The 23,332-nt window shown below is 43.0% G+C and overlaps 1 protein-coding gene across 1 annotated transcript in view; it reads left to right on the top strand.

Annotated features, from left to right (window-relative positions):
- LOC128689465 (cation-dependent mannose-6-phosphate receptor) overlaps positions 1–20,257 on the top strand; it is a 92,158-nt gene extending 71,901 nt beyond the window's left edge. Inside the window, exons 6-7 of the mRNA XM_053777799.2 lie at positions 7,634–7,695; positions 19,467–20,257. Coding sequence (XP_053633774.1) covers positions 7,634–7,695; positions 19,467–19,593 — 189 coding nt within the window. The 3' untranslated portion in view covers positions 19,594–20,257. The remainder of the gene's footprint in view (positions 1–7,633; positions 7,696–19,466) is intronic.
- Positions 20,258–23,332: the final 3,075 nt, after the last annotated feature.

The following is a 23,332-nucleotide window of genomic DNA, read 5'->3' as shown; positions in this document are numbered from 1 at the left end:
TTCAAGAGTGTATCAGTCTGTAGTGGAAGGAAGGCGGGGTAGGGGTCGGCCTAGGAAGGGTTGGAGGGAGGGGGTAAAGGAGGTTTTGTGTGCGAGGGGCTTGGACTTCCAGCAGGCATGCGTGAGCGTGTTTGATAGGAGTGAATGGAGACAAATGGTTTTTAATACTTGACGTGCTGTTGGAGTGTGAGCAAAGTAACATTTATGAAGGGATTCAGGGAAACCGGCAGGCCGGACTTGAGTCCTGGAGATGGGAAGTACAGTGCCTGCACTCTGAAGGAGGGGTGTTAATGTTGCAGTTTAAAAACTGTAGTGTAAAGCACCCTTCTGGCAAGACAGTGATGGAGTGAATGATGGTGAAAGTTTTTCTTTTTCGGGCCACCCTGCCTTGGTGGGAATCGGCCGGTGTGATAATAAAAAAAAAATAAAAAATAAAATATATTTTAAGAAAAAGAGGATAAATAAGTATACAAGATATGATGTAGGGCGAAATGACAGTAGTTTGTTGGATTATGTATTGGTAGATAAAAGACTGTTGAGTAGACTTCAAGATGTACATGTTTATAGAGGGGCCACAGATATATCAGATCACTTTCTAGTTGTAGCTACACTGAGAGTAAAAAGTAGATGGGATACAAGGAGAATAGAAGCATCAGGGAAGAGAGAGGTGAAGGTTTATAAACTAAAAGAGGAGGCAGTTAGGGTAAGATATAAACAGCTGTTGGAGGATAGATGGGCTAATGAGAGCATAGGCAATGGGGTCGAAGAGGTATGGGGTAGGTTTAAAAATGTAGTGTTAGAGTGTTCAGCAGAAGTTTGTGGTTACAGGAAAGTGGGTGCGGGAGGGAAGAGGAGCGATTGGTGGAATGATGATGTGAAGAGAGTAGTAAGGGAGAAAAAGTTAGCATATGAGAAGTTTTTACAAAGTAGAAGTGATGCAAGGAGGAAAGAGTATATGGAGAAAAAGAGAGAGGTTAAGAGAGTGATGAAGCAATGTAAAAAGAGAGCAAATGAGAGAGTGGGTGAGATGTTATCAACAAATTTTGTTGAAAATAAGAAAAAGTTTTGGAGTGAGATTAACAAGTTAAGAAAGCCTAGAGAACAAATGGATTTGTCAGTTAAAAATAGGAGAGGAGAGTTATTAAATGGAGAGTTAGAGGTATTGGGAAGATGGAGGGAATATTTTGAGGAATTGTTAAATGTTGATGAAGATAGGGAAGCTGTGATTTCGTGTATAGGGCAAGGAGGAATAACATCTTGTAGGAGTGAGGAAGAGCCAGTTGTGAGTGTGGGGGAAGTTCATGAGGCAGTAGGTAAAATGAAAGGGGGTAAGGCAGCCGGGATTGATGGGATAAAGATAGAAATGTTAAAAGCAGGTGGGGATATAGTTTTGGAGTGGTTGGTGCAATTATTTAATAAATGTATGGAAGAGGGTAAGGTACCTAGGGATTGGCAGAGAGCATGCATAGTTCCTTTGTATAAAGGCAAAGGGGATAAAAGAGAGTGCAAAAATTATAGGGGATAAGTCTGTTGAGTATACCTGGCAAAGTGTATGGTAGAGTTATTATTGAAAGAATTAAGAGTAAGACGGAGAATAGGATAGCAGATGAACAAGGAGGCTTTAGGAAAGGTAGGGGGTGTGTGGACCAGGTGTTTACAGTGAAACATATAAGTGAACAGTATTTAGATAAGGCTAAAGAGGTCTTTGTGGCATTTATGGATTTGGAAAAGGCGTATGACAGGGTGGATAGGGGGGCAATGTGGCAGATGTTGCAGGTGTATGGTGTAGGAGGTAGGTTACTGAAAGCAGTGAAGAGTTTTTACGAGGATAGTGAGGCTCAAGTTAGAGTATGTAGGAAAGAGGGAAATTATTTCCCAGTAAAAGTATGCCTTAGACAAGGATGTGTGATGTCACCGTGGTTGTTTAATATATTTATAGATGGGGTTGTAAGAGAAGTAAATGTGAGGGTCTTGGCAAGAGGCGTGGAGTTAAAAGATAAAGAATCACACATAAAGTGGGAGTTGTCACAGCTGCTCTTTGCTGATGACACTGTGCTCTTGGGAGATTCTGAAGAGAAGTTGCAGAGATTGGTGGATGAATTTGGTAGGGTGTGCAAAAGAAGAAAATTGAAAGTGAATACAGGAAAGAGTAAGGTTATGAGGATAACAAAAAGATTAGGTGATGAAAGATTGGATATCAGATTGGAGGGAGAGAGTATGGAGGAGGTCAATGTATTCAGATATTTGGGAGTGGATGTGTCAGCGGATGGGTCTATGAAAGATGAGGTGAATCATAGAATTGATGAGGGGAAAAGAGTGAGTGGTGCACTTAGGAGTCTGTGGAGACAAAGAACTTTGTCCTTGGAGGCAAAGAGGGGAATGTATGAGAGTATAGTTTTACCAACGCTCTTATATGGGTGTGAAGCATGGGTGATGAATGTTGCAGCGAGGAGAAGGCTGGAGGCAGTGGAGATGTCATGTCTGAGAGCAATGTGTGGTGTGAATATAATGCAGAGAATTCGTAGTTTGGAAGTTAGGAGGAGGTGCGGGATTACCAAAACTGTTGTCCAGAGGGCTGAGGAAGGGTTGTTGAGGTGGTTCGGACATGTAGAGAGAATGGAGCGAAACAGAGGGACTTCAAGAGTATATCAGTCTGTAGTGGAAGGAAGGCGGGGTAGGGGTCGGCCTAGGAAAGGTTGGAGGGAGGGGGTAAAGGAGGTTTTGTGTGCGAGGGGCTTGGACTTCCAGCAGGCATGCGTGAGCGTGTTTGATAGGAGTGAATGGAGACAAATGGTTTTTAATACTTGACATGCTGTTGGAGTGTGAGCAAAGTAATATTTATGAAGGGGTTCAGGGAAACCAGAAGGCCGGACTTGAGTCCTGGAGATGGGAAGTACAGTGCTTGCACTCTGAAGGAGGGGGTGTTAATGTTGCAGTTTAAAAACTGTAGTGAAAAGCACCCTTCTGGCAAGACAGTGATGGAGTGAATGATGGTGAAAGTTTTTCTTTTTCGGGCCACCCTACCTTGGTGGGAATCAGCCAGTGTATTATAATAAAAATAATAATATATATATATATATATATATATATATATATATATATATATATATATATATATATATATATACACACATACATACATACATACAGACATACATACATACATACATACATACATACATACATACATACATACATACACACAAACATACACACATACACACACACAAACACACGCACAGTGGAACCTCTACTTGCAAGTTTAATCCGTTCCATGACCTTGCTCGCAACTGGATTTGCTCGTTTGCAGAGTCAATTTTCCTCATTTAAATTAATTGAAATGCAATTAATCCGTTCCAGTGGAATTCTGTATTTCAATAATTTCACTAATATCAACTCTACGGCTTATTTATCTATCTCAATTCATGAAATATGACATAATAAACAATATAAATGACATAGGAACCTGATATATACAGTGGACCCCCGCATTCCGCACGCATCGCATACCGTACAATCCGCATACCGCTCGCTTTTTTCGCAAAAATTTTGCCTCGCATACCGCCCAAAAACCCGCTCACCGCTCTTCGTCTGAGACGCGTCCAATGTGCGGCCTGAGCCATGCTCACATGTTCCACCAGTGGCATTGTTTACCAGCCAGCCTCCGCGGTAACATCCAAGCATACAATCGGAACATTTTGTATTATTACAGTGTTTTTGGTGATTTTTTCTGGAAAATAAGTGACCATGGGCCCCAAGAAAGCTTCTAGTGCCAACCCTACAGCAATAAGGGTGAGAATTACTATAGAGATGAAGAAAAAGATCATTGATAAGTATGAAAGTGGAGTGCGTGTCTCCGAGCTGGCCAGGTTGTATAATAAACCCCAATCAATCATCACTACTATTGGTGGTACAGCTGCTGCTGCTGCTGTACCACCGTCAGCTGCTGCTGCACTGTCAGCTGCTGCTGCTGTTGTACCACCGTCAGCTGCTGCTGCTGCTGTAGTACCGTCTGCTGCTGCTGTAGCATCGTCTGCTGCTGCTGTAGCATCGTCTGCTGCTGCTGTAGCATCGTCTGCTGCTGCTGTAGCATCGTCTGCTGCTGCTGTTGCATCGTCTGTTGCTGCTGTAGCATCATCTGCTGCTGCTGTAGCATCGTCTGTTGCTGCTGTAGCATCATCTGTTGCTGCTGTAGCATCGTCTGCTGCTGTTGTACCACCGTCAGCTCCTGCTGCTGCTGTAGCACCGTTGTTGGTGTGACTTATTGAGAATACCAAGAAACAATTAACCCCAGAGGATTTGCCACCCAGGATAACCCAAAAAAGTCAGTGTCATTGAAGACTGTCTAACTTATTTCCATTGGGGTCCTTAATCTCGTCTCCCAGGATGCAACCCACACCAGTCGACTAACACCCAGGTGAACAGGGAAAAATGCCTGGAACTAGTGCTCATATTGGTGAATTTAAAGCCAGCAAAGGTTGGTTTGAGAGATTTTAGAATCGTAGTGGCATACACAGTGTGATAAGGCCTGTTCTGGAAGAAAATGCCAAACAGGACCTACAGTACTCAGGAGGAAAAGGCACTCCCAGGACACAGTGTCTCATCAGTCATTGCTGCATCTTCAATAAAGGTAAGTGTCATTTATTCTTCATTTAGTAGAGTAGTACATGCACAATATATATTGTGCATGTACTACTCTACTATTGTGCATGTATCCTTCTCTTTGTGTGTAGGAAAATGTATATTTCATGTGGTAATATTTTTTTTTCCATACTTTTGGGTGTCTTGCACGGATTAATTTGATTTCCATTATTTCTTATGGGGAAAATTCATTCGCATACCGAACATTTCGCATAACAATCAGCCCTCTTGCACGGATTAAAGTCGCTATGCGGGGGTCCACTGTACTCTAAAATAAATAAAATATGTCATTCGTGTAGTGGTGTGGGCAGTGTCGGCGGTGGACGAGAGTTTGTCTGGAGACCAGGCAAAATACTTCATGAATAATTTCGCTAATATCATCTATGCACCTTATTTATCCATCACTGTTCATGTAATACGACTTAACAAACAATATGAATAACATAGAAACATTCTATATTCTCTAGAATTAATAAAATATGTCATTCATGTAGTGGTATGGGTGGTGTCAGCAGTGGACGAGAGAGTGTCTGGAGACCGGGCAAAATACTTCATGAATAATTTCGCTAATATCATCTATATGGCTTATTTATCTATCACAGTTTATCTAATATGACATAACAAACAATATAAATACTCAATATAAATACTCTAGAATGAATAAAATACTATGTCATTATGTAACAGGTGGAGGCGGCCATAACCGCTCCCTCTTTGTTGTGGTAAACACTGTCTAGTGATGGCCTTTTGAAGCCATCTCTTATTATAATTATTATATGTAGTACATTATTATTATATCTTTCTTCTTTCAACACACCGGCCGTATCCCACCGAGGCAGGGCGGCCCAAAAGGAAAAACGAAAGCTTCTCCTTTTACATTTACTAATATATACATGAGAAGGGGTTACTAGCCCCTTGCTCCCGGCATTTTAGTTGCCTCTTACAACACGCATGGCTTACTGAGGAAGAATTCTGTTCCACTTCCCCATGGAGATAAGAGGAAATAAACAAGAATAAGAACCAGAAAGAAAATAGAAGAAAACCCAGAAGGGTGTGTGTATATGTCCTTGTACATGTATGTGTAGTGGGACCTAAGTGTAAGTAGAAGTAGCAAGACATACTTGAAATCTTGCATGTTCATGGGACAGAAAAAAGGACCCCAGCAATCCTACCATCATGTAAAACAATTACAGGCTTTCGTTTTACACTCACTTGGCAGAATGGTAGTACCCCCCTGGATGGCTGCTGTCTACCAACCTACTACCTACATTATTATTATTTTTATTATTATTATTATTATATATATTTTTTTTTTCAACAAGTCGGCCGTCTCCCACCAAGGCAGGGTGACCCAAAAAAGAAAGAAAATCCCCAAAAAGAAAATACTTTCATCATCATTCAACATTTTCACCACACTCACACATTATCACTGTTTTTGCAGAGGTGCTCAGAATACAGCAGTTTAGAAGCATACACATATAAAGATACACAACATATCCCTCCAAACTGCCAATATCCCAAACCCCTCCTTTAAAGTGCAGGCATTGTACTTCCCATTTCCAGGACTCAAGTCCGACTATATGAAAATAACCGGTTTCCCTGAATCCCTTCACTAAATATTACCCTGCTCACACTCCAACAGATAGTCAGGTCCCAAGTACCATTCGTCTCCATTCACTCCTATCTAACAAGACGTACCTGAAATCTTGCATGTTTATGAGACAGAAAAAAAGACACCAGCAATCCTACTATCATGTAAAACAATTACAGGCTTTCCTTTTACACTCACTTGGCAGGATGGTAGTACCTCCCTGGGCGGTTGCTGTCAACCAACCTACTACCTAGGATTATACATATTATTATTATTATTATTATTATTATTATTATTATTATATAAATACTAATTTGTAATTTTTATTCACAAAAAAATATAAGATTTACTGTTATTCCTTATTGCAATAATTGTATAAATAATGTCAACCCATTCATGACTGCATATTGGAAGGGACAGTGACGTCATTTGTTTACTCTAAAACAGCCAAGCAATGGACCATTTCTCCTAGGTTGAGCTCTATTTCAAGGTACTTTTCGTCGTGAAAGCAATCAAAATCATATCTGTTTCTGTAATATATCTTCCATTCTCTCAATTGAGACAAAAAAAACGAGAATACAACCATAAAAACCATTCGAAATTACCGCTAAGGGGTGGCTAATTGCTGGGAAGGGAACTCTATTATTTATGCTTAGATTTCTTTCATTTTTGATGTACGTTAAGAAGCATCTTTCCATCATACATTGCCCAAGTTTCAATAAGATAGTCCAACAAACAAATGAGATACAATTCCCGGGATCAAGAGCAAGAGCCCCTCACCAGTGTCAAGAAACCTGTCTTGAGGTCTGCTCGCTTGTGGAAATTTTGCTCGCGTATGGAAGCAAAAAATCGACCCATCGACTGCTCGTATTTGGAAAAACTCGCACGTGGACACGCTCGCAAGTAGAGGTTCCACTGTATAATTGGGGTCCTGATATTATATTCTATATGGAGTTTATTATATTATTTCAGGTCACTTTTTATACTGTATCTTTATATATGCTTCTAAGCTGTTGTATCTGAGCACCTCTGCAAAAACTGTGATTATGTATGAGTGAGGTGAAAGTGTTGAATGATGAAAGTATTTTCGTTTTGGGGATTATCTTTCTCTTTTGGGTCACCCTGCCTTGGTGGGAGACTGCCGACTTGTTGAAAAAAAAAAAATTAGTGATGTACTGTATTACAGAGATATGGTGTCAGAAGCACAAAATGAACTCGATTCTCAAAAAAATTTATCATCCAGACTTAATTTTGTATAAATTGTGGGTTTCTTTTTTCTTGGGACCTCTAGGAAAATAAAACTCCTTCCCGTGCAGATTTCTAGGGACAGCTGTACCACTCAATAAAATAGGCCAAATTCATGTGACCCTAATGTAAATTGTTATTTTTATTCCTTTACAGGATGGATGTGGTGCAGTGTTCCGTTGTGACCGCTACTGTGGAGAGCAGAATGTCAATACTAGGTACAATGGCTATTCTCCTCTGGATGATCCTTTGACCCAACCCCATCGAGATACTGAACGGGACTCAGCACTACTCAACCCATAGAAGAAATTTTTTATAATTAGAGTAATGACAAAATAAATATGCCAAATAATTTAGATCAGGCATTAAATTTAAGTTCACCAATAGCAATCCTCAAAAAAAAAAAAATGGATTTTTAATTAATTATTTATTAACCCGTAAACGGTCCAAACGTATATATACGTTCACTACCCCAGTGCCCCGAATATTTTGAAAAATAAAAAAAATCATTTTTTTATAGAAAAAAAAAAAACATTTTTCTAAGTGTTATAGGATAAAAAAAAAATTTTTTTTTTAGGGTCAGTACTTACCGAGATATGAGGCCGCGAAGTTGGCACTTGGCGATCACCTGACGGCAATATGGAGCACTGCCGCTTGCAGAAACTCTACATATTTACTGTTTTTTTTTTTTTTTTCTTTTTTTTTTTTCTTTTTTTTTTTTCTTTTTTTTTTAACTTGGTTTTCATGATATACTTATTTTTAGAGTAATTCTTCTGATTTCAATGCCAATTGTTGCTTATACACCAATAATATATACAAAATTATTACCATATTGTCACAGACACACATGTACTCACTGACAGGTGATTTTGCACACCTGGCTGAATCACACATTATTATATACAACTATATACAAGTATTTACATGTCCCACTTATGTTTCTAGAACTCCACGATTGTATGATACTCCATGAACTCCATGAAGCATGGATTCATACAGAGTGCCACCCCACACTGGTTACAAATTTATCGTGTGTCCTTCCGCTGTTGGGGTCGTTTTGTGGTGGTAGCACACACAACACTTTTTCTGGGAATGCTTCTTCTTTGGGATAGGTGGTATTGGTACCAAGTAGTGACAGTTAGGAAAGATTCGGTTTGGCACTTCCCCCACTGGCTGTGGTTGGGGGACAGGTTGTGGTGTGACAGGTCACTGTTGAGGGGCAGGTACAGGTGTGGTACTATACTATTTTGCTATCTGTTTTACGACATTCAGGGGGAATTCTGTAAAACGTTGTCTTTTTCCAGTCTTTATTTCGTACATATTGAACACATTGAGCACTGCAATGTCTACAAGGTGAAAAAGCAGTTTTATGTACCACTTGCAACTCCTACGTACACAGTCAACGAACATTATCATCATGTCACACTTGTCAACGAGTCGCATATTGTTTGTATAGTCGACAACAGCAGCTGGCTTGACAATACGTTCATTGGTCTCCCTGTTCACTTTGTCTGTTTGTACCATCTCGTCCTCTTCAAGGGGGGGCTCCTTGGCGTGGTGAAGAGGCTCTTGGTCTGAGGAACTAGACCTGTCGGTCTCCTTCCTCAGACCGAACCTAATTACCCCCCAATCCCCCCTTCCCTCTCCCATCCTCCCCTTTTTCCTTTCCTCCTCCTCCTCCCCACCCCTCCCTTTTGCCCTTCCTTTTTGGCCTTTGGGATTTTTTCCCACAGGCACGCTAGCTCCTGGGTAGGGGAAAGGGTACCGGAGTCCATCCCATTCCGTTGAGGTTCTTGGCGGTGGCATAGTTTGCCGTGGAATCTGGATTGCCTGGGGATGTCCCGATCCCTCTCTGGTATCCCGGAGGGTCTCTTTGGGTGTCTTTCGGGCGACGGGTGTATCTCTGGAAGCCACCTTTCGGATTCCGGGGGTGGTGGCTGAAGGAGATATGCTTTGTGGCGGATATCCGGCCGCCCTCTCTTTTATCCACCGAGGTAGCTCGGCAGATGTGAGGTTGCTATCCCGGATTGCTGGTTTACTGGCATGATGGGTAGGGTATGGCACGGGTTCCATGCTGCATCTGCGCTACTTGTGGTGCTGAGGTCCTCTTGGGCACGGAGGGAGATTTCTGGCCCTTTCATTCCTCCTAGGAACTATCCCTCCCCGGTCCCCCCTTTTTTTTATTCTTTTTTTTTATTTTTATTTTCTTTTCTTTTTTTTTTTTTTTAAACAGAAAGACGTAACCTAACCATGGAAGCCCTAGTCCATGAACCTGCTACCCCCGGGCCCCTTCTTGATACCGCACCCCGTTCTGACCCCGCCTTGTCTTTGGACCGCTTTTTGGACACTCCTAATGCCTCTGTACCTCTTGCTGGTGCCGCTTCCTCACCCGCTTCAGGTACTGAGGTCTCGACTGACTCCTTCGATTTATCTGACCTCCGCTCTCCTTTGAGTATGCTTCTGGCCTCTCCCTCTATGGTGCGGCAATTTTCGAATTGCTGGCCCGTTCCACGTCGGACCAACTCTGGTCCCACGCCTAAACGCCAACAACAATTACCTGCTGATGATACTTCTCCACCTTCTCATTCTTCTCAGAAAAGATCAACACGTCCTGCACTCCCTTTCCACGCTCAGTTTCAGAGTGCACAATGGACTAAATTCTTCACTTTACGACCAACTTCCTCTATTGCCTATCTTTCTGACCATAGTATTGGCAAGGCACTCCTACGCCATGTTGGTAAAGATATTTCTTTTCATGCTCTTAAGAGCGGTACGCGCATCATCACTGTACAGAATGCTACCCAAGCTCATGATCTTTCTCTTCTTTCCCATATCGATACTGTTCCTGTCACTATTGAAAAACATCATTCCCTCAATTCTTGTAGTGGTACTGTCATTCTGCCCCATACCATAGTTCAACAAAATTTCCAGACATGTGGCAATGACATTCTTGAACAGCTGGAACTCCAAGATCTCCCAACCCTTAAGGTAGACACTTACGTTCTTCCTGCCCGCAGGCAGAGACGATACCCTAGCAATGTGGCTCGTTTAACTTTTGACAGCCGTGAACTCCCATCCTCATTTTATGTAGCAGGACATCGGTTACAAGTTCGAAAGGTGATCCCTACACCGCAACAGTGTAGAAATGGCTGGCGATTTGGCCATCCAGCGAAATATTGCAGATCTATAGCCGAATACCCAGTCTATGGTGCCGATGACCATTCTAATACGTCTTGCAATCTACCTCCCTCTTGCCTTAATTGTCATGAGGCTCACCCTTCATACTCTCGCCGTTGCCAAGTCTACTTAAGTGAGCGGGAAATCCGTTACTTCAAAGAGGCAGAAGGTCTCCCTTATGCCATGGCAGTTTCTCATCTCCGCCTCCAAGGGAGACTACCTCGTGTTTCTTATTCCCGTGTTTCAAAACGTCCCCCCACTTCTGGGGTCCCATCTCCTGCAGCCTCCTCTGTGGTTACCTCTCCCATAGCCACTCCTGTATCTAATTCTTTTGCTGTCCTGGGCTCAAACTTCCCTACTTCAACGCCTTAGTCTGTTCTCACTTCTTCATGTTCTCCCTCACAAGCCTCGGTATCGACGAGATCTCGTACGACACCTCCTCCCAATCGTCCCTCGACTTCTCAAAAGGCAAAAAAAGGTCCTTTAACCCCTCCTTCTCTTCTTCCACCTCCTCATTTTACCTTCCCTGTCACTGTACCTAGTTCTTCCCCTCTCACTGGCTCTGTTACAAGTGTAGAGGTTCACCCTCCTCGTACTGTACCTTCCTCCCCTGTTCCCTCCCAAGTTTCTTCCTCTTCTGCCACCTCCCAGGTTTCTACGTCTTCTGTCCCCTTCCACGCTTCTTCTCCAGTTCCCTCCACCCTTTCGCCCCCCCCCCTACCTTGGTAGAGTCCATTACAGTTCCAATCTTTACTCATCCTCCCCCTACCATCTCCAATATTGTCTCCCATACGACGTCTCTGAATTTCGAAACACTTGAAGCAATCTCTGAATATATTGCAGAGACCAAACCATCAATGGACACTGATCCACCCTCTGTTCCTTCTCTCTTCTCTCCTCCATCTACGCATCTCCTTTCTTCACAGCGCACCGTTTCTTTGCTGCTTGAACATTTTCCGCTGCCTCCGCATGTGGACTTTTCTAACCCCTCTAGTCCGTAGGAACCCTTACCTGCAGATTTCAGGTATCTTTATCGTTGCCAATCATGGCCTATTTACAGTGGAATATACGCGGCCTCATGGGTAATCGGGGGGAGCTTCAGATGTTACTCTCCCAGTTTTCCCCTGTTGGTGTTTGCTTACAGGAACCAAAATTACACTCTGCTGTTATCTATCCCATCTCAGGCTATAATTTATTGTATTCTTCAGATCCTTTTCCTGATGGGACCTTTAATGAAAGTGCCCTTCTTCTACGCACTGAAATTCTGTACCATCAGCTATTTGTTCGTACTTCGCTGCATTACACAGCAGCCCGTATCCACTTGCATAGGTGGTATACGCTCTGTTCTTTATATCTCTCTCCTTCTCGGGCATTATCTATTCTGGATATTGCCTTTCTTGTTTCGTCATTACCGCCACCGCTTCTGTTACTTGGCAATTTTAATGCCCATCATTTCCTCTGGGGGGGTCTCACTGTGATTCCCGTGGCATTCAGTTAGAGGCTTTTCTTGCCACCCACCCCCTCCATGTTTTAAATACAGGTACTCACACCCATTTTGATCCTCGGACTCACACTCTCTCTTGCATCGATCTCTCAGTCTGCTCTTCCTCCGCCGCATTAGACTTCACCTGGTCTGTTCTCCCGGATTTACATGACAGCGATCATTTCCCAATCATTCTTACTTCCCCTTCATATTCACCACCTCTTCGTAACGCACACTGGCAATTTGATCAGGCAAATTGGAACCTTTACTCACAACTAACTGTTTTTAGTGAGGTTCCTTCTTCGTCCTCCATTGATGAGCTTTTACACCTCTTCTCGTCCTCCGTTTTAACCGCAGCTTCTCATTCTGTACCCCAAACTTCGGGCAGGCATTTTCAGAAATGCGTGCCTTGGTGGTCTCCTGCTTGTGCTCGTGCAGTACGTTTGAAAAGCGCTGCGTGGGGCAGGTACCGGTACAATAGAACCACGGAGAGACTTCTTGATTTTAAGCAGAAGCGTGCGATTGCTCGCCGTGTCATCCGTGATGCTAAACGCACTTGCTGGCGAGATTGTCTCCACCATCACCTCTGCTTCCTGTATGAGTGCAGTCTGGAAAAAAGTATGAAAACTGAGTGGTAAATATTCTCCTGACCCGGCTCCTGTTCTGCGGATTGCCGGTGTTGATATAGCAAACCCACTAGATGTTGCCAATGAAATTGGCAGTCATCTGGTCCGTATTTCTCAGGGGCTCCATCTATGCCCCTCGTTTCTTTCCTCAAAGTCTGCCAGAGAGTTAGCACCCTTGGACTTTTCTTCTCTCAGAGGAGAACAGTATAATGTGCCTTTTACACTTCAAGAACTGGAGGCAACACACTCAGCTTGCCGATCATCGGCAGCTGGGCCCGACGACATTCATATTCGTATGCTTCAACATTTACATCAGTCAGCCCTTGCAGTCCTACTGCGCCTTTTCAATCTTATTTGGTCACAAGGAGTTCTTCCACAGCCGTGGAAATCTGCCATTGTTCTCCCTTTCTGCAAACCAAGCACTACGGGACATGAAGTCTCCTACTATCGTCCCATTGCTCTTACCAGTGCAGTTTGCAAAGTGATGGAATGCCTGGTAAATAGACGTTTAGTGTGGTATTTAGAGACACACAACAGTCTCTCCACTCGTCAATATGGCTTTCGTAAGGGATGTTCTACCATAGACCCTTACTGCGCTTGGATACATATGTTCCTAATGCCTTTGCGAATAACCATTACCATATTTTTTGACCTTGAGAAGGCATATGACACAACTTGGAGGTATAATATTTTGGCCCAAGCCCACTCCTTAGGCCTTCGAGGCAATCTACCATCCTTCCTTAAGAACTTTTTAACTGACAGGCATTTCCGTGTTCGGGTTAATAATGTGCTCTCCCTGGACTTTATCCAAGCTGAAGGTGTCCCCCAGGGATGTGTTATGAGCACAACACTTTTTCTCCTTGCTATTAATGATTTGGCCTCTAGTCTTCCATCAAATATTTGGTCATCACTCTATGTTGATGACTTCGCCATTGCCTGTGCAGGCGCTGACTGTCACCTCATTACAGTTTCTCTCCAGCATGCAGTCGACCGTGTTTCCAATTGGGCCACCACACGTGGGTTTAAATTTTCCAGTACAAAAACTCGCCAAATTACTTTCACTAGACGCTCTGTCATCTCCGATCATCCTTTGTACCTCTATGGCTCCCGTATCCCTGAACGTGATACAGTCAGGTTTCTGGGCCTCCTCTTTGACCGTAGGTTATCCTGGAAACCTCACATTACCTCTCTGAAGGCAACTTGTCACAGCCGGCTGAACCTTCTTAAAACCCTTGCTCATCTTTCATGGGGAGCTGATCGTCAAACTCTCCTTCGCCTACATTCCACTCTCATTTTATCGAAACTTGATTATGGTGACCAGATCTATTCAGCGGCCTCTCCTGCTACTCTCTCTAGCCTTAACCCCATTCATCACCAAGGATTACTTTTATGCCTTGGTGCTTTTCACTCTTCCCCTGTTGAGAGCCTCTATGCAGAAGCGAACGTTCCATCCTTATCTGATCGCCGTGATGCCCATTGCCTTCGCTACTATGTACACTCTCATGATCTCTGCAATACTTCCATTTATAGAATGGTCACTGATATTAGTAGACATTTTTTATTTGTTCGCCGCCCCTGTTTACTCCGTCCCTTCTCTCTTCGCCTACATTCGCTCTTGTCTACTCTTCAGTTACCACCTTTCTATGTTCATGTAGCATCTCACTTTTCCCTACCCCCCTGGAAAATTCCAGCTGTTCAAGTCTGTTCTTTCTCTCTCCCTTGCTCGGAAGCCCAACTGTCTACGGTCGCTTCCCGCTCTCTTTTTGTGGACCACTTCCACTCTCATTCTCATGCCATTGGAGTGTACACAGATGGCTCTAAGTCTTCTGACGGTGTAGGATTCGCAGCAGTGTTTCCAGACAGCGTCGTACGAGGGCATTTACTGTCTTCGACTAGTATTTTTACTGCTGAATTGTATGCCATTCTTGCAGCACTTATCTGTATTGCATTTATGCCTGACCTTCCAGTTTCATGTAGAGGTATTCCATTTACGGACTATTTTGCTGCAATAGCTACCCACCTTCACACCCGTTGGCAACAACGTTGGTCTACTCTGCTCAGTAACAAACTTCAGTCTATTAAACCGAGTATAGGTTACTGGCCGTCTTCTTGTCACCAGTGTCGAGGTTGGGAGACTACTCTCTCCCATCTTCGCATTGGCCATACTCGTCTTACTCATGGATATCTCATGGAGAGGCGCCCTGCTCCTCTCTGTGAGAACTGTCAGGTTCCATTATCAGTCAGCCACATTCTGTTAGACTGCCCACTTTATCAACGAGCGCGCAGAATTTACCTCTGTCAGCGTCTTCGCTCCGCTGCTCTCTCTTTACCTTCCCTTCTCGCTGATGGACCCACCTTTCATCCGGACTCTCTCATTGACTTTTTGACAACAACTGACTTACTCCACAAACTCTGATGTTGATACCTTCAGCCCTTTCTACCTCAATCTCTTGCTACCCTCTACCCCCGCACTATCCCCTGCCCCGCTGTTTTCTGTAACCTACTAATCATCCCTCCCCCCTTCTGCCGCCCGATACCCTCGCTTCCTTCCCTACCCCTGCAGCGCTGTTTAGCCCTTGTGGCTTAGTGCTTCTTTTTTATTATAATAATAATAATAATATAGGTATGTGGCATAAGCATGGCAGTGGCAAGGAATAAATACATTTCATCCACTGTTTTATCTTTCCATCTGTGCAGCTGTGACGATTCCCCAACCTCTGGTGTATTGTCCATGATATAGCGGTAATAATTGTTCATCTGGGTCACTATCAAGTTCATTATAGGCTCGTCAAAGTATGACTGGAAAAAGTCTAACTCTGTAGACTCATTCGTTATGGGACATTCTGGCAGGATGCCACTCCCACTCGCATCAAAATCAAAAGGCTCTGGCACGAATATACGTACTTTGTGTCCAGTTCCACTCTCGGTCACATGGTGCAGGGTGGACCTCTGGCATGGGGTGTGGGGGAGCAGGAGGGGGGACAGGAGTGGAGGCAGCACATGGTTGAGGGGGTGCCAGGCGGTCCTTTGTTTGTCCACCCACTGCGCCATGTGGTCTAGGCACCATGCCACCCACCACTATTTCCTCCATCCCCGCATATTCACCTTCATGATCACTTTCACTATCAGTGGCAGGGGTTTTGAATCGTGACCTGCCACGACCCTTGCCGCCGACTGCAAATGGCACACTGCCTGAACATAGGTAATGACGCCTAAAAGTACGCTTCACGGGTGAATATGATCATTGTCACTAGACGAATCCTCGAATGGCATAAAATCAATCTCATCATCACTTATATCACTTTCACTATCACTAAAACACCGGGAAAATGATAGTTTCCTCTTGCGTAGTTGCCTATGTGTAACACTCGCCACTCCAGAGGTGCTTGGCCCAGGGTCTTGTGTGGCCACACTGGCCACCTCAGAAATGCTTGCCCCAGGGTCTGGTGTGGCCACACTGGCCACCCCAGAAGTGCTTGGCCTAGGGTCTGGTGTGGCCACACTGGCCACCCCAGAGGTGATGGGCTGAGGGTCATCTGGGTTATCGTCTGTATTTTCACTATTTCCTTGATTATTAGTAGCCACATCTGCATCAAATCCACTAAACTGACGTTCCATATCACTTTCCTCGAATAATAGAGTGTTAATATGACGAGGCGTGAGTGAATCACGAGGATGTGCCATGATGTCGACCCAAGATGGAGCTGAATGTAACTGGTCCTACCATGCGGTACCCATGCGCCCCGGATTTTTTTGATACTGCGCACACTGAGTGCGCAAATCCATTTTCTCATGTCTAGGCGACTCAGGCCTATCATGCCAATTTTGAAGGAATGAAAAATAAAATGTAAATATACTTTTGGGGCAGTAGCGGTATAAAAACGTATATATATGTTTGGACCATTTACGGGTTAATAGCCTGTCTGGATTACTGAATATCACCTCAAGACTTTTCCCCCTCCCTAGTCTAATACAAAGTGTATAATTACTTATTCATATTTACAGGAGCTGAGCTATGCTTTTTGCATTGCCATTGAGGGTGCTAAAAAAACTGTTTTGTATTTCATGACTTTGTATCTGGTTATCATATATTCTCTGTTCCTCCTTTTTCAAATGAAGGTACACTAGAACCTCTCATATGACATTGGTTACATTCCTTAAATCATTATTGTATGAAAAAAATTGTAATATGTAGAGTATAAAACATGGGAACAGTAGGGTTATGTTCTTTGTCCCTCAAAACAAAACAAATTGTTTTAAAATTTCTTCTGCCAAAAATATAAAAGTTCTTGATACCTTATATTGTAGATGTAATTGCTTGTTGATCTATGAATGCATGGAGGTTAGTGTGGCCATACTAGGCCATTTGGAAGTAGTAGGAACGAAAATAGAATTTTTTTGTTTTTAACTCTTCGGTCGTCTCCCACCGAGGCAGGGTGACCCAAAAAGAAAGAATATCCACAAAAAGAAAACACTTTCATCATCATTCAACACTTTCACGTCACTCATACATAATCACTGTCTTTGCAGAGATGCTCAGATACAACAGTTTAGAAGTCACTCCAAACTGCCAATATCGCAAACCCCTCCTTTAACTCTTTGATTGCCGTGACCCCAAATCCTAAAGTGTGTCTGTGTGCCGCAAAATATTCGAAAAAAAAAAAAATTTTCTTATCAAAATGTTGAGACTAATATGCTGATTGTTTTAAGCCCCCAAAAATTTTTTTTGTGGTCAGTACTTACTGAGATATAAAGGCATAAAGTTGGCAGAAAATGAGCCTCGTATGGCAACAGCAGTGAATGCCGCTCACATGATAGAATTATTTTTACTCCCATTCATAGGTTCCTTGTATTTTCCAATATTTTATTTTTTTCAAGTACAGTGGACCCTTGGGTAACGGCATTAATCCGTTACAGAGAGCTCGCCTTTAACTGATTTGGACATTAGCCGAATTAATTTTCCCCATAAGAAATAATGGAAATCCAATTAATCCGGTCCAGACACCCAAAAGTATTAAACAAAATAAATTTTTTTACATGAAATATACATTTCCCTACACAAAAACAATGAGACATGCACGGTAAACAATACTGAAATGACACTTACCTTTATTGTGGACTTGTTGATGAGTGATGAGACGGAAGGAGGGGAGAGGATGAAGGTGTACTATTGTTTGGAAGGGGAATCCCCTTCCATGAAGACTTCAGGTAACGAGTCCTTTTCTGGGATTACCTCCCTTCTTTGTTTTTTAATGCCAGTAGGACCAGCTTGAGAGTCACTGGACCCCTGTCGCACAAAATATCTGTCCAGAGAGCTCTGTTTCTGGCGTCTCTAAGATTTCCCTAAAATGGAACACAAGAGTGTCATTGTACATGTTGCCAATATGGCTTGCAACAGCTGTGTCAGGATAATTTTCATCCATAAAGGTTTGCATTTCAACCCACTTTGCACAAATGTCCTTAACCCGTAAACGGTCCAAACGTATATAGTATACGTTTTTTCAACATTTGAAAGTATGTAAAAAAAGTAGATCTTTTTGTTTTTTTTACATTTGAAAATGTGTAAAAAAACTTTGATCTACTTTTTTTTTTTGTTACATTTGAAAATATGTAAAAAAACATAGATCTACTTTCGTAGCACTACACGTGAACGTAGATCTGCTTGGACCGTTTACGGGTTAATCTTTGACAAAGGCAACTTCCTCTATCTCTCTTCCTCCTCCTCTGAAGCACATTCCTGATCTGTGATCTGTTGCTGTTGCACCTGAAGCTCTTGCAGCTCTGTAGTGGTTAGCTCTTCATCGTCATCCTCCACCAACTCTTCCACATCCTCGCCACTAACCTCCAACCCCATGGACTTCCCCAATGCCACAATAGATTCCACAACTGGCTTAGGCTCCTCAGGGTTAGCCCCAACCCCTTCAAAATCTCTCTCTTGTACACATTCTGGCCACAATTTTCTCTAAGGAGAGTTCAAAGTCCTGCAAGCCACTCCTTCCTAAGCCTTACCTATAAGGTTTATGCAACCAATTGATCTTTCCAGAACTCTCTTAGGGTCAATTCAGTGTCTGAGGTCACTTCAAAGCACTTTTGAAACACTGCTTTGGTGTACAGTTTTTTGAAGTTTGAAATGACCTGCTGGTCCATGGGCTGGAGGAGAGGAGTGGTATTAGGAGGCAAAAACTTCACTTTGATGAAGCTCAACTCCCCCACAATTTGCTCTTGCAAGTCGTGAGGATGAGCAGGAACATTGTCCATTACCAGGAGGCACTTGAGTTGCAATTTATTTTCCAGGACATATTTTTTCACAGTGGGGCCAAACACTTCATAGAACCAGTCAAGGAAAATGTCCCTAGTGACTGATGCCTTACTGTTTGCTCTCCACATCTCACACAATTTAGTTTTGACGACATTGTTTTTCCAGAACACTCTGGGAGTTTCAGAGTGATGCACGAGTAAAGGCTTCACTTTGCAATCTCCAGTAACATTACTACAAAACATAAGAGTTAGCATGTCTTTCATTGGCTTGTGTCCTGGGAGTGCCTTTTCCTCCTGAGTAATGTAGGTCCTGTTTGGCATTTTCTTCCAAAACAGGTCTGTTTTCTCACAATTGAAATCTTGTTGGGGTTTTAATTTTTCAGCCTCTATGTACCCCTTGAAGTCCTTCACATATTTTTCAGCTTTTTTTTTTTTTTTTTTTCAGAACTGGCAGTCTCACCATGCCGTACCACACTGTGTATGCCACTACGATTCTTAAATCTCTCAAACCAACCTTTGCTGGCTTTAAATTCACTAACATCAGCACTAGTTTAAGGCATTTTCTTCATTAGATCATCATGCAACTGCCTTGCCTTTTCACATATTATTGACTGAGAAACACTATCTCCTGATACTGTAATTGTTTCTGGATGATCCACACCAATAACAGTCTCTCCACATCTTCGAGTATTTGCGATGTCTGTTTTGTAAGCATACTTGCACCTTTCGCAACAACAGCTTCCTTGATTGCCTTTTTGTTGGCCAAGATAGTAGTGATGGTTGAATGGGGTTTGTTGTATAACCTGGCCAACTCGAAGACACGCACTCCACTTTTGTACTTTGCGATTATCTCTTTCTTTAATTCAATAGTATTTCTCACCCTTTTTACCACAATTGGTACTAGAGTATGTAGGAAAGAGGGAAATTTTTTCCCAGTAAAAGTAGGCCTTAGACAAGGATGTGTGATGTCACCGTGGTTGTTTAATATATTTATAGATGGGGTTGTAAGAGAAGTAAATGCGAGGGTCTTGGCAAGAGGCGTGGAGTTAAAAGATAAAGAATCATACACAAAGTGGGAGTTGTCACAGCTGCTCTTTGCCGATGACACTGTGCTCTTGGGAGATTCTGAAGAGAAGTTGCAGAGATTGGTGGATGAATTTGGTAGGGTGTGCAAAAGAAGAAAATTAAAGGTGAATACAGGAAAGAGTAAGGTTATGAGGATAACAAAAAGATTAGGTGATGAAAGATTGAATATCAGATTGGAGGGAGAGAGTATGGAGGAGGTGAACGTATTCAGATATTTGGGAGTGGACGTGTCAGCGGATGGGTCTATGAAAGATGAGGTGAATCATAGAATTGATGAGGGAAAAAGAGTGAGTGGTGCACTTAGGAGTCTGTGGAGACAAAGAACTTTGTCCTTGGAGGCAAAGAGGGGAATGTATGAGAGTATAGTTTTACCAACGCTCTTATATGGGTGTGAAGCGTGGGTGATGAATGTTGCAGCGAGGAGAAGGCTGGAGGCAGTGGAGATGTCATGTCTGAGGGCAATGTGTGGTGTGAATATAATGCAGAGAATTCGTAGTTTGGAAGTTAGGAGGAGGTGCGGGATTACCAAAACTGTTGTCCAGAGGGCTGAGGAAGGGTTGTTGAGGTGGTTCGGACATGTAGAGAGAATGGAGCGAAACAGAATGACTTCAAGAGTGTATCAGTCTGTAGTGGAAGGAAGGCGGGGTAGGGGTCGGCCTAGGAAGGGTTGGAGGGAGGGGGTAAAGGAGGTTTTGTGTGCGAGGGGCTTGGACTTCCAGCAGGCGTGCGTGAGCGTGTTTGATAGGAGTGAATGGAGACAAATGGTTTTTAATACTTGACGTGCTGTTGGAGTGTGAGCAAAGTAACATTTATGAAGGGATTCAGGGAAACCGGCAGGCCGGACTTGAGTCCTGGAGATGGGAAGTACAGTGCCTGCACTCTGAAGGAGGGGTGTTAATGTTGCAGTTTAAAAACTGTAGTGTAAAGCACCCTTCTGGCAAGACAGTGATGGAGTGAATGATGGTGAAAGTTTTTCTTTTTCGGGCCACCCTGCCTTGGTGGGAATCGGCCGGTGTGATAATAAAAAAAAAATAAATGGTACTAGAAGCTTTCTTTGGGCCCATGGTGGCTTATTTTAGCAGTTACAAGCACTAAAAAGAATGGAATAATACAGAATGTATAGCATGTACATGTGGAATCATCTGGACTGGTACACTAGCTGAAGGCAGGGCAGCTCAGGCCGAGTGGGCAGGCGGGCACATTCGGGACGAATGCCCTTAACCAAATTCTTGGACGTTAGCCGAGCCGCTATCCAATTTTGGCGTTAGCTGATGCCACCGTTACCAGAGTCCACTGTAACTTATGTAGCCTGTGAGATCAGAATAAGGTGCAATGTACATATATACACTTGTATGCAACACAATAACCACACAAACATTATTATGATTATATTGTTTACAAAACTTGCTTACACAAACCAACAATACAAAAAATTGTTTATTACTATTGTTCTATAATATACATACAAATGTACAGTCACTGGACACTTTCCTAGAAGTGCTGCATCTTGTGGAATTCTTTGAACATGGTGTTATACATTAAACGAGTCTCTCTGCTTGTTTATTGGCAGGTTGTTGTGATTGTGCAAGTTGTTGTTGTGGTTGTGCAGGTTGTTATGGTTGTGCAGGTTGTTTTGGTTGTGCATGTTGTTGTGGTTGTGGTTGTGCAGGTTGTTGTGGAGGTTATTGTGGTGTGTGGGTGGTTGAAGCTGGCCTTTCTTGTGGATGAGCTGAGTCATGTACCCAGGCTGGTAGCCTGGGTACATGACACAGCATTACACCACTACCTGCTACAGCATGTATATACCATCCCAATTGTAACATTACCCATACCTTCCTACCGTCCTTCCTTTCTACCTTCTTTCCTTCCTTCCTACCTTCCTTCCTGCCTTCCTTCCTGCCTTCCTTCTTCTTTCTTTCCTCTCATCTCTTTCTTCCTTTCTTAATTCATTCATTCCTTCCTTCCTTCCTTCTGGTATCCTGGGCATTGTTTTCAGTCATAAACTCCGCAAAACCATGAACTTCATCTTCACTGACACTTCCATCAATGTTAGAGCTATCACTTGGGAAGAGAAGAGTCCCAAATTTGCCAGGGAGTCAGGTATTTCTTACAGCTAGGCATGCTCAACAAGGACTACTGAAATGGCATTCCCACAATGCACCACTGGCTCCCCAATTTTTTTTATACTGCACACACTGACCATGGAGACCCATCCTTTCACATGTGGGCTACCAGCTTTCTCCCGCTTGATTTGATTTGGCATATTGATATGTCAAAAACACTGGCTCATAAGATGTATATATACAGCTGAAACAGTCAAAGGGCTAAAGTGCAGGCATTGTATTTCCCATTTCCAGGACTCAAGTCCGGCTAACCGGTTTCCCTGAATCCCTTCACAAGATATTACCCAGCTCACACTCCAACAGCTCGTCAGATCCCAAAAACCATTTGTCTCCATTCACTCCTATCTAACACATATTATGTAGATTTAACCTAGGCCTACCCAGTAAAGTGAAATAATGTGACTGTACATATGGCTAAAAAGGTTACATAAACAGGGTAACTTGAATGAAGGGATTCAAGGAAACCAGTTAAGGAGAGTGTGGGTGTTGCATTCAGAGGGCTAAGCTGATAGCGTTGCCATCATACCTCTGGAAAGAGCAATTCAGTGAATGTGTTTGTGTCACCCTGCTCTTGTGGGAGATAGCCATTGAGTTAAAAAATAAAAATTTATCTTGCCTTCAATTCTGATGGCTGCTACCACCTACCAGCACTATGACCAATCATTACCTACCAACATCATCTTTCATTACCTACCAGTACCAGCATCATCGCCTATCACCATCAAATACTATCACCTGTCAGCACCTAAGACCACCATGTTTGGGAAGCTGGTTGTTAGTCTGTGTATTCCTTATCCACAGAGAATGGGCAGTGTGTAAAGGAGAAAATGGGGAGGGGCCCCTACTGGGTTATGGTGGATGGCTTTTATTTTCTGCTCCTTATATACATTGTTTTATTTAGCTGTAATAACCTCGATGACATTTTTTCATCACACTGTATCCTAGGTTACTCATGTCATATGCTCTTATGTTCTCATTGTCTAATTGAATGCATTGTTGATTGCGTAATGAAAGATCCCAAGCATGGAGGACAATCATGAGAGAGAGTTATGGTACACATCTATAAACCAACTGTATGGTTGTTTAAACCAAGTTAGGTCCC

This window comes from Cherax quadricarinatus, chromosome 18, assembly GCF_038502225.1.
Source record: "Cherax quadricarinatus isolate ZL_2023a chromosome 18, ASM3850222v1, whole genome shotgun sequence".
In the NCBI taxonomy this organism is placed as follows: Eukaryota; Metazoa; Arthropoda; class Malacostraca; order Decapoda; family Parastacidae; genus Cherax; species Cherax quadricarinatus.
This window is presented reverse-complemented; position numbering and strand designations above follow the sequence as displayed.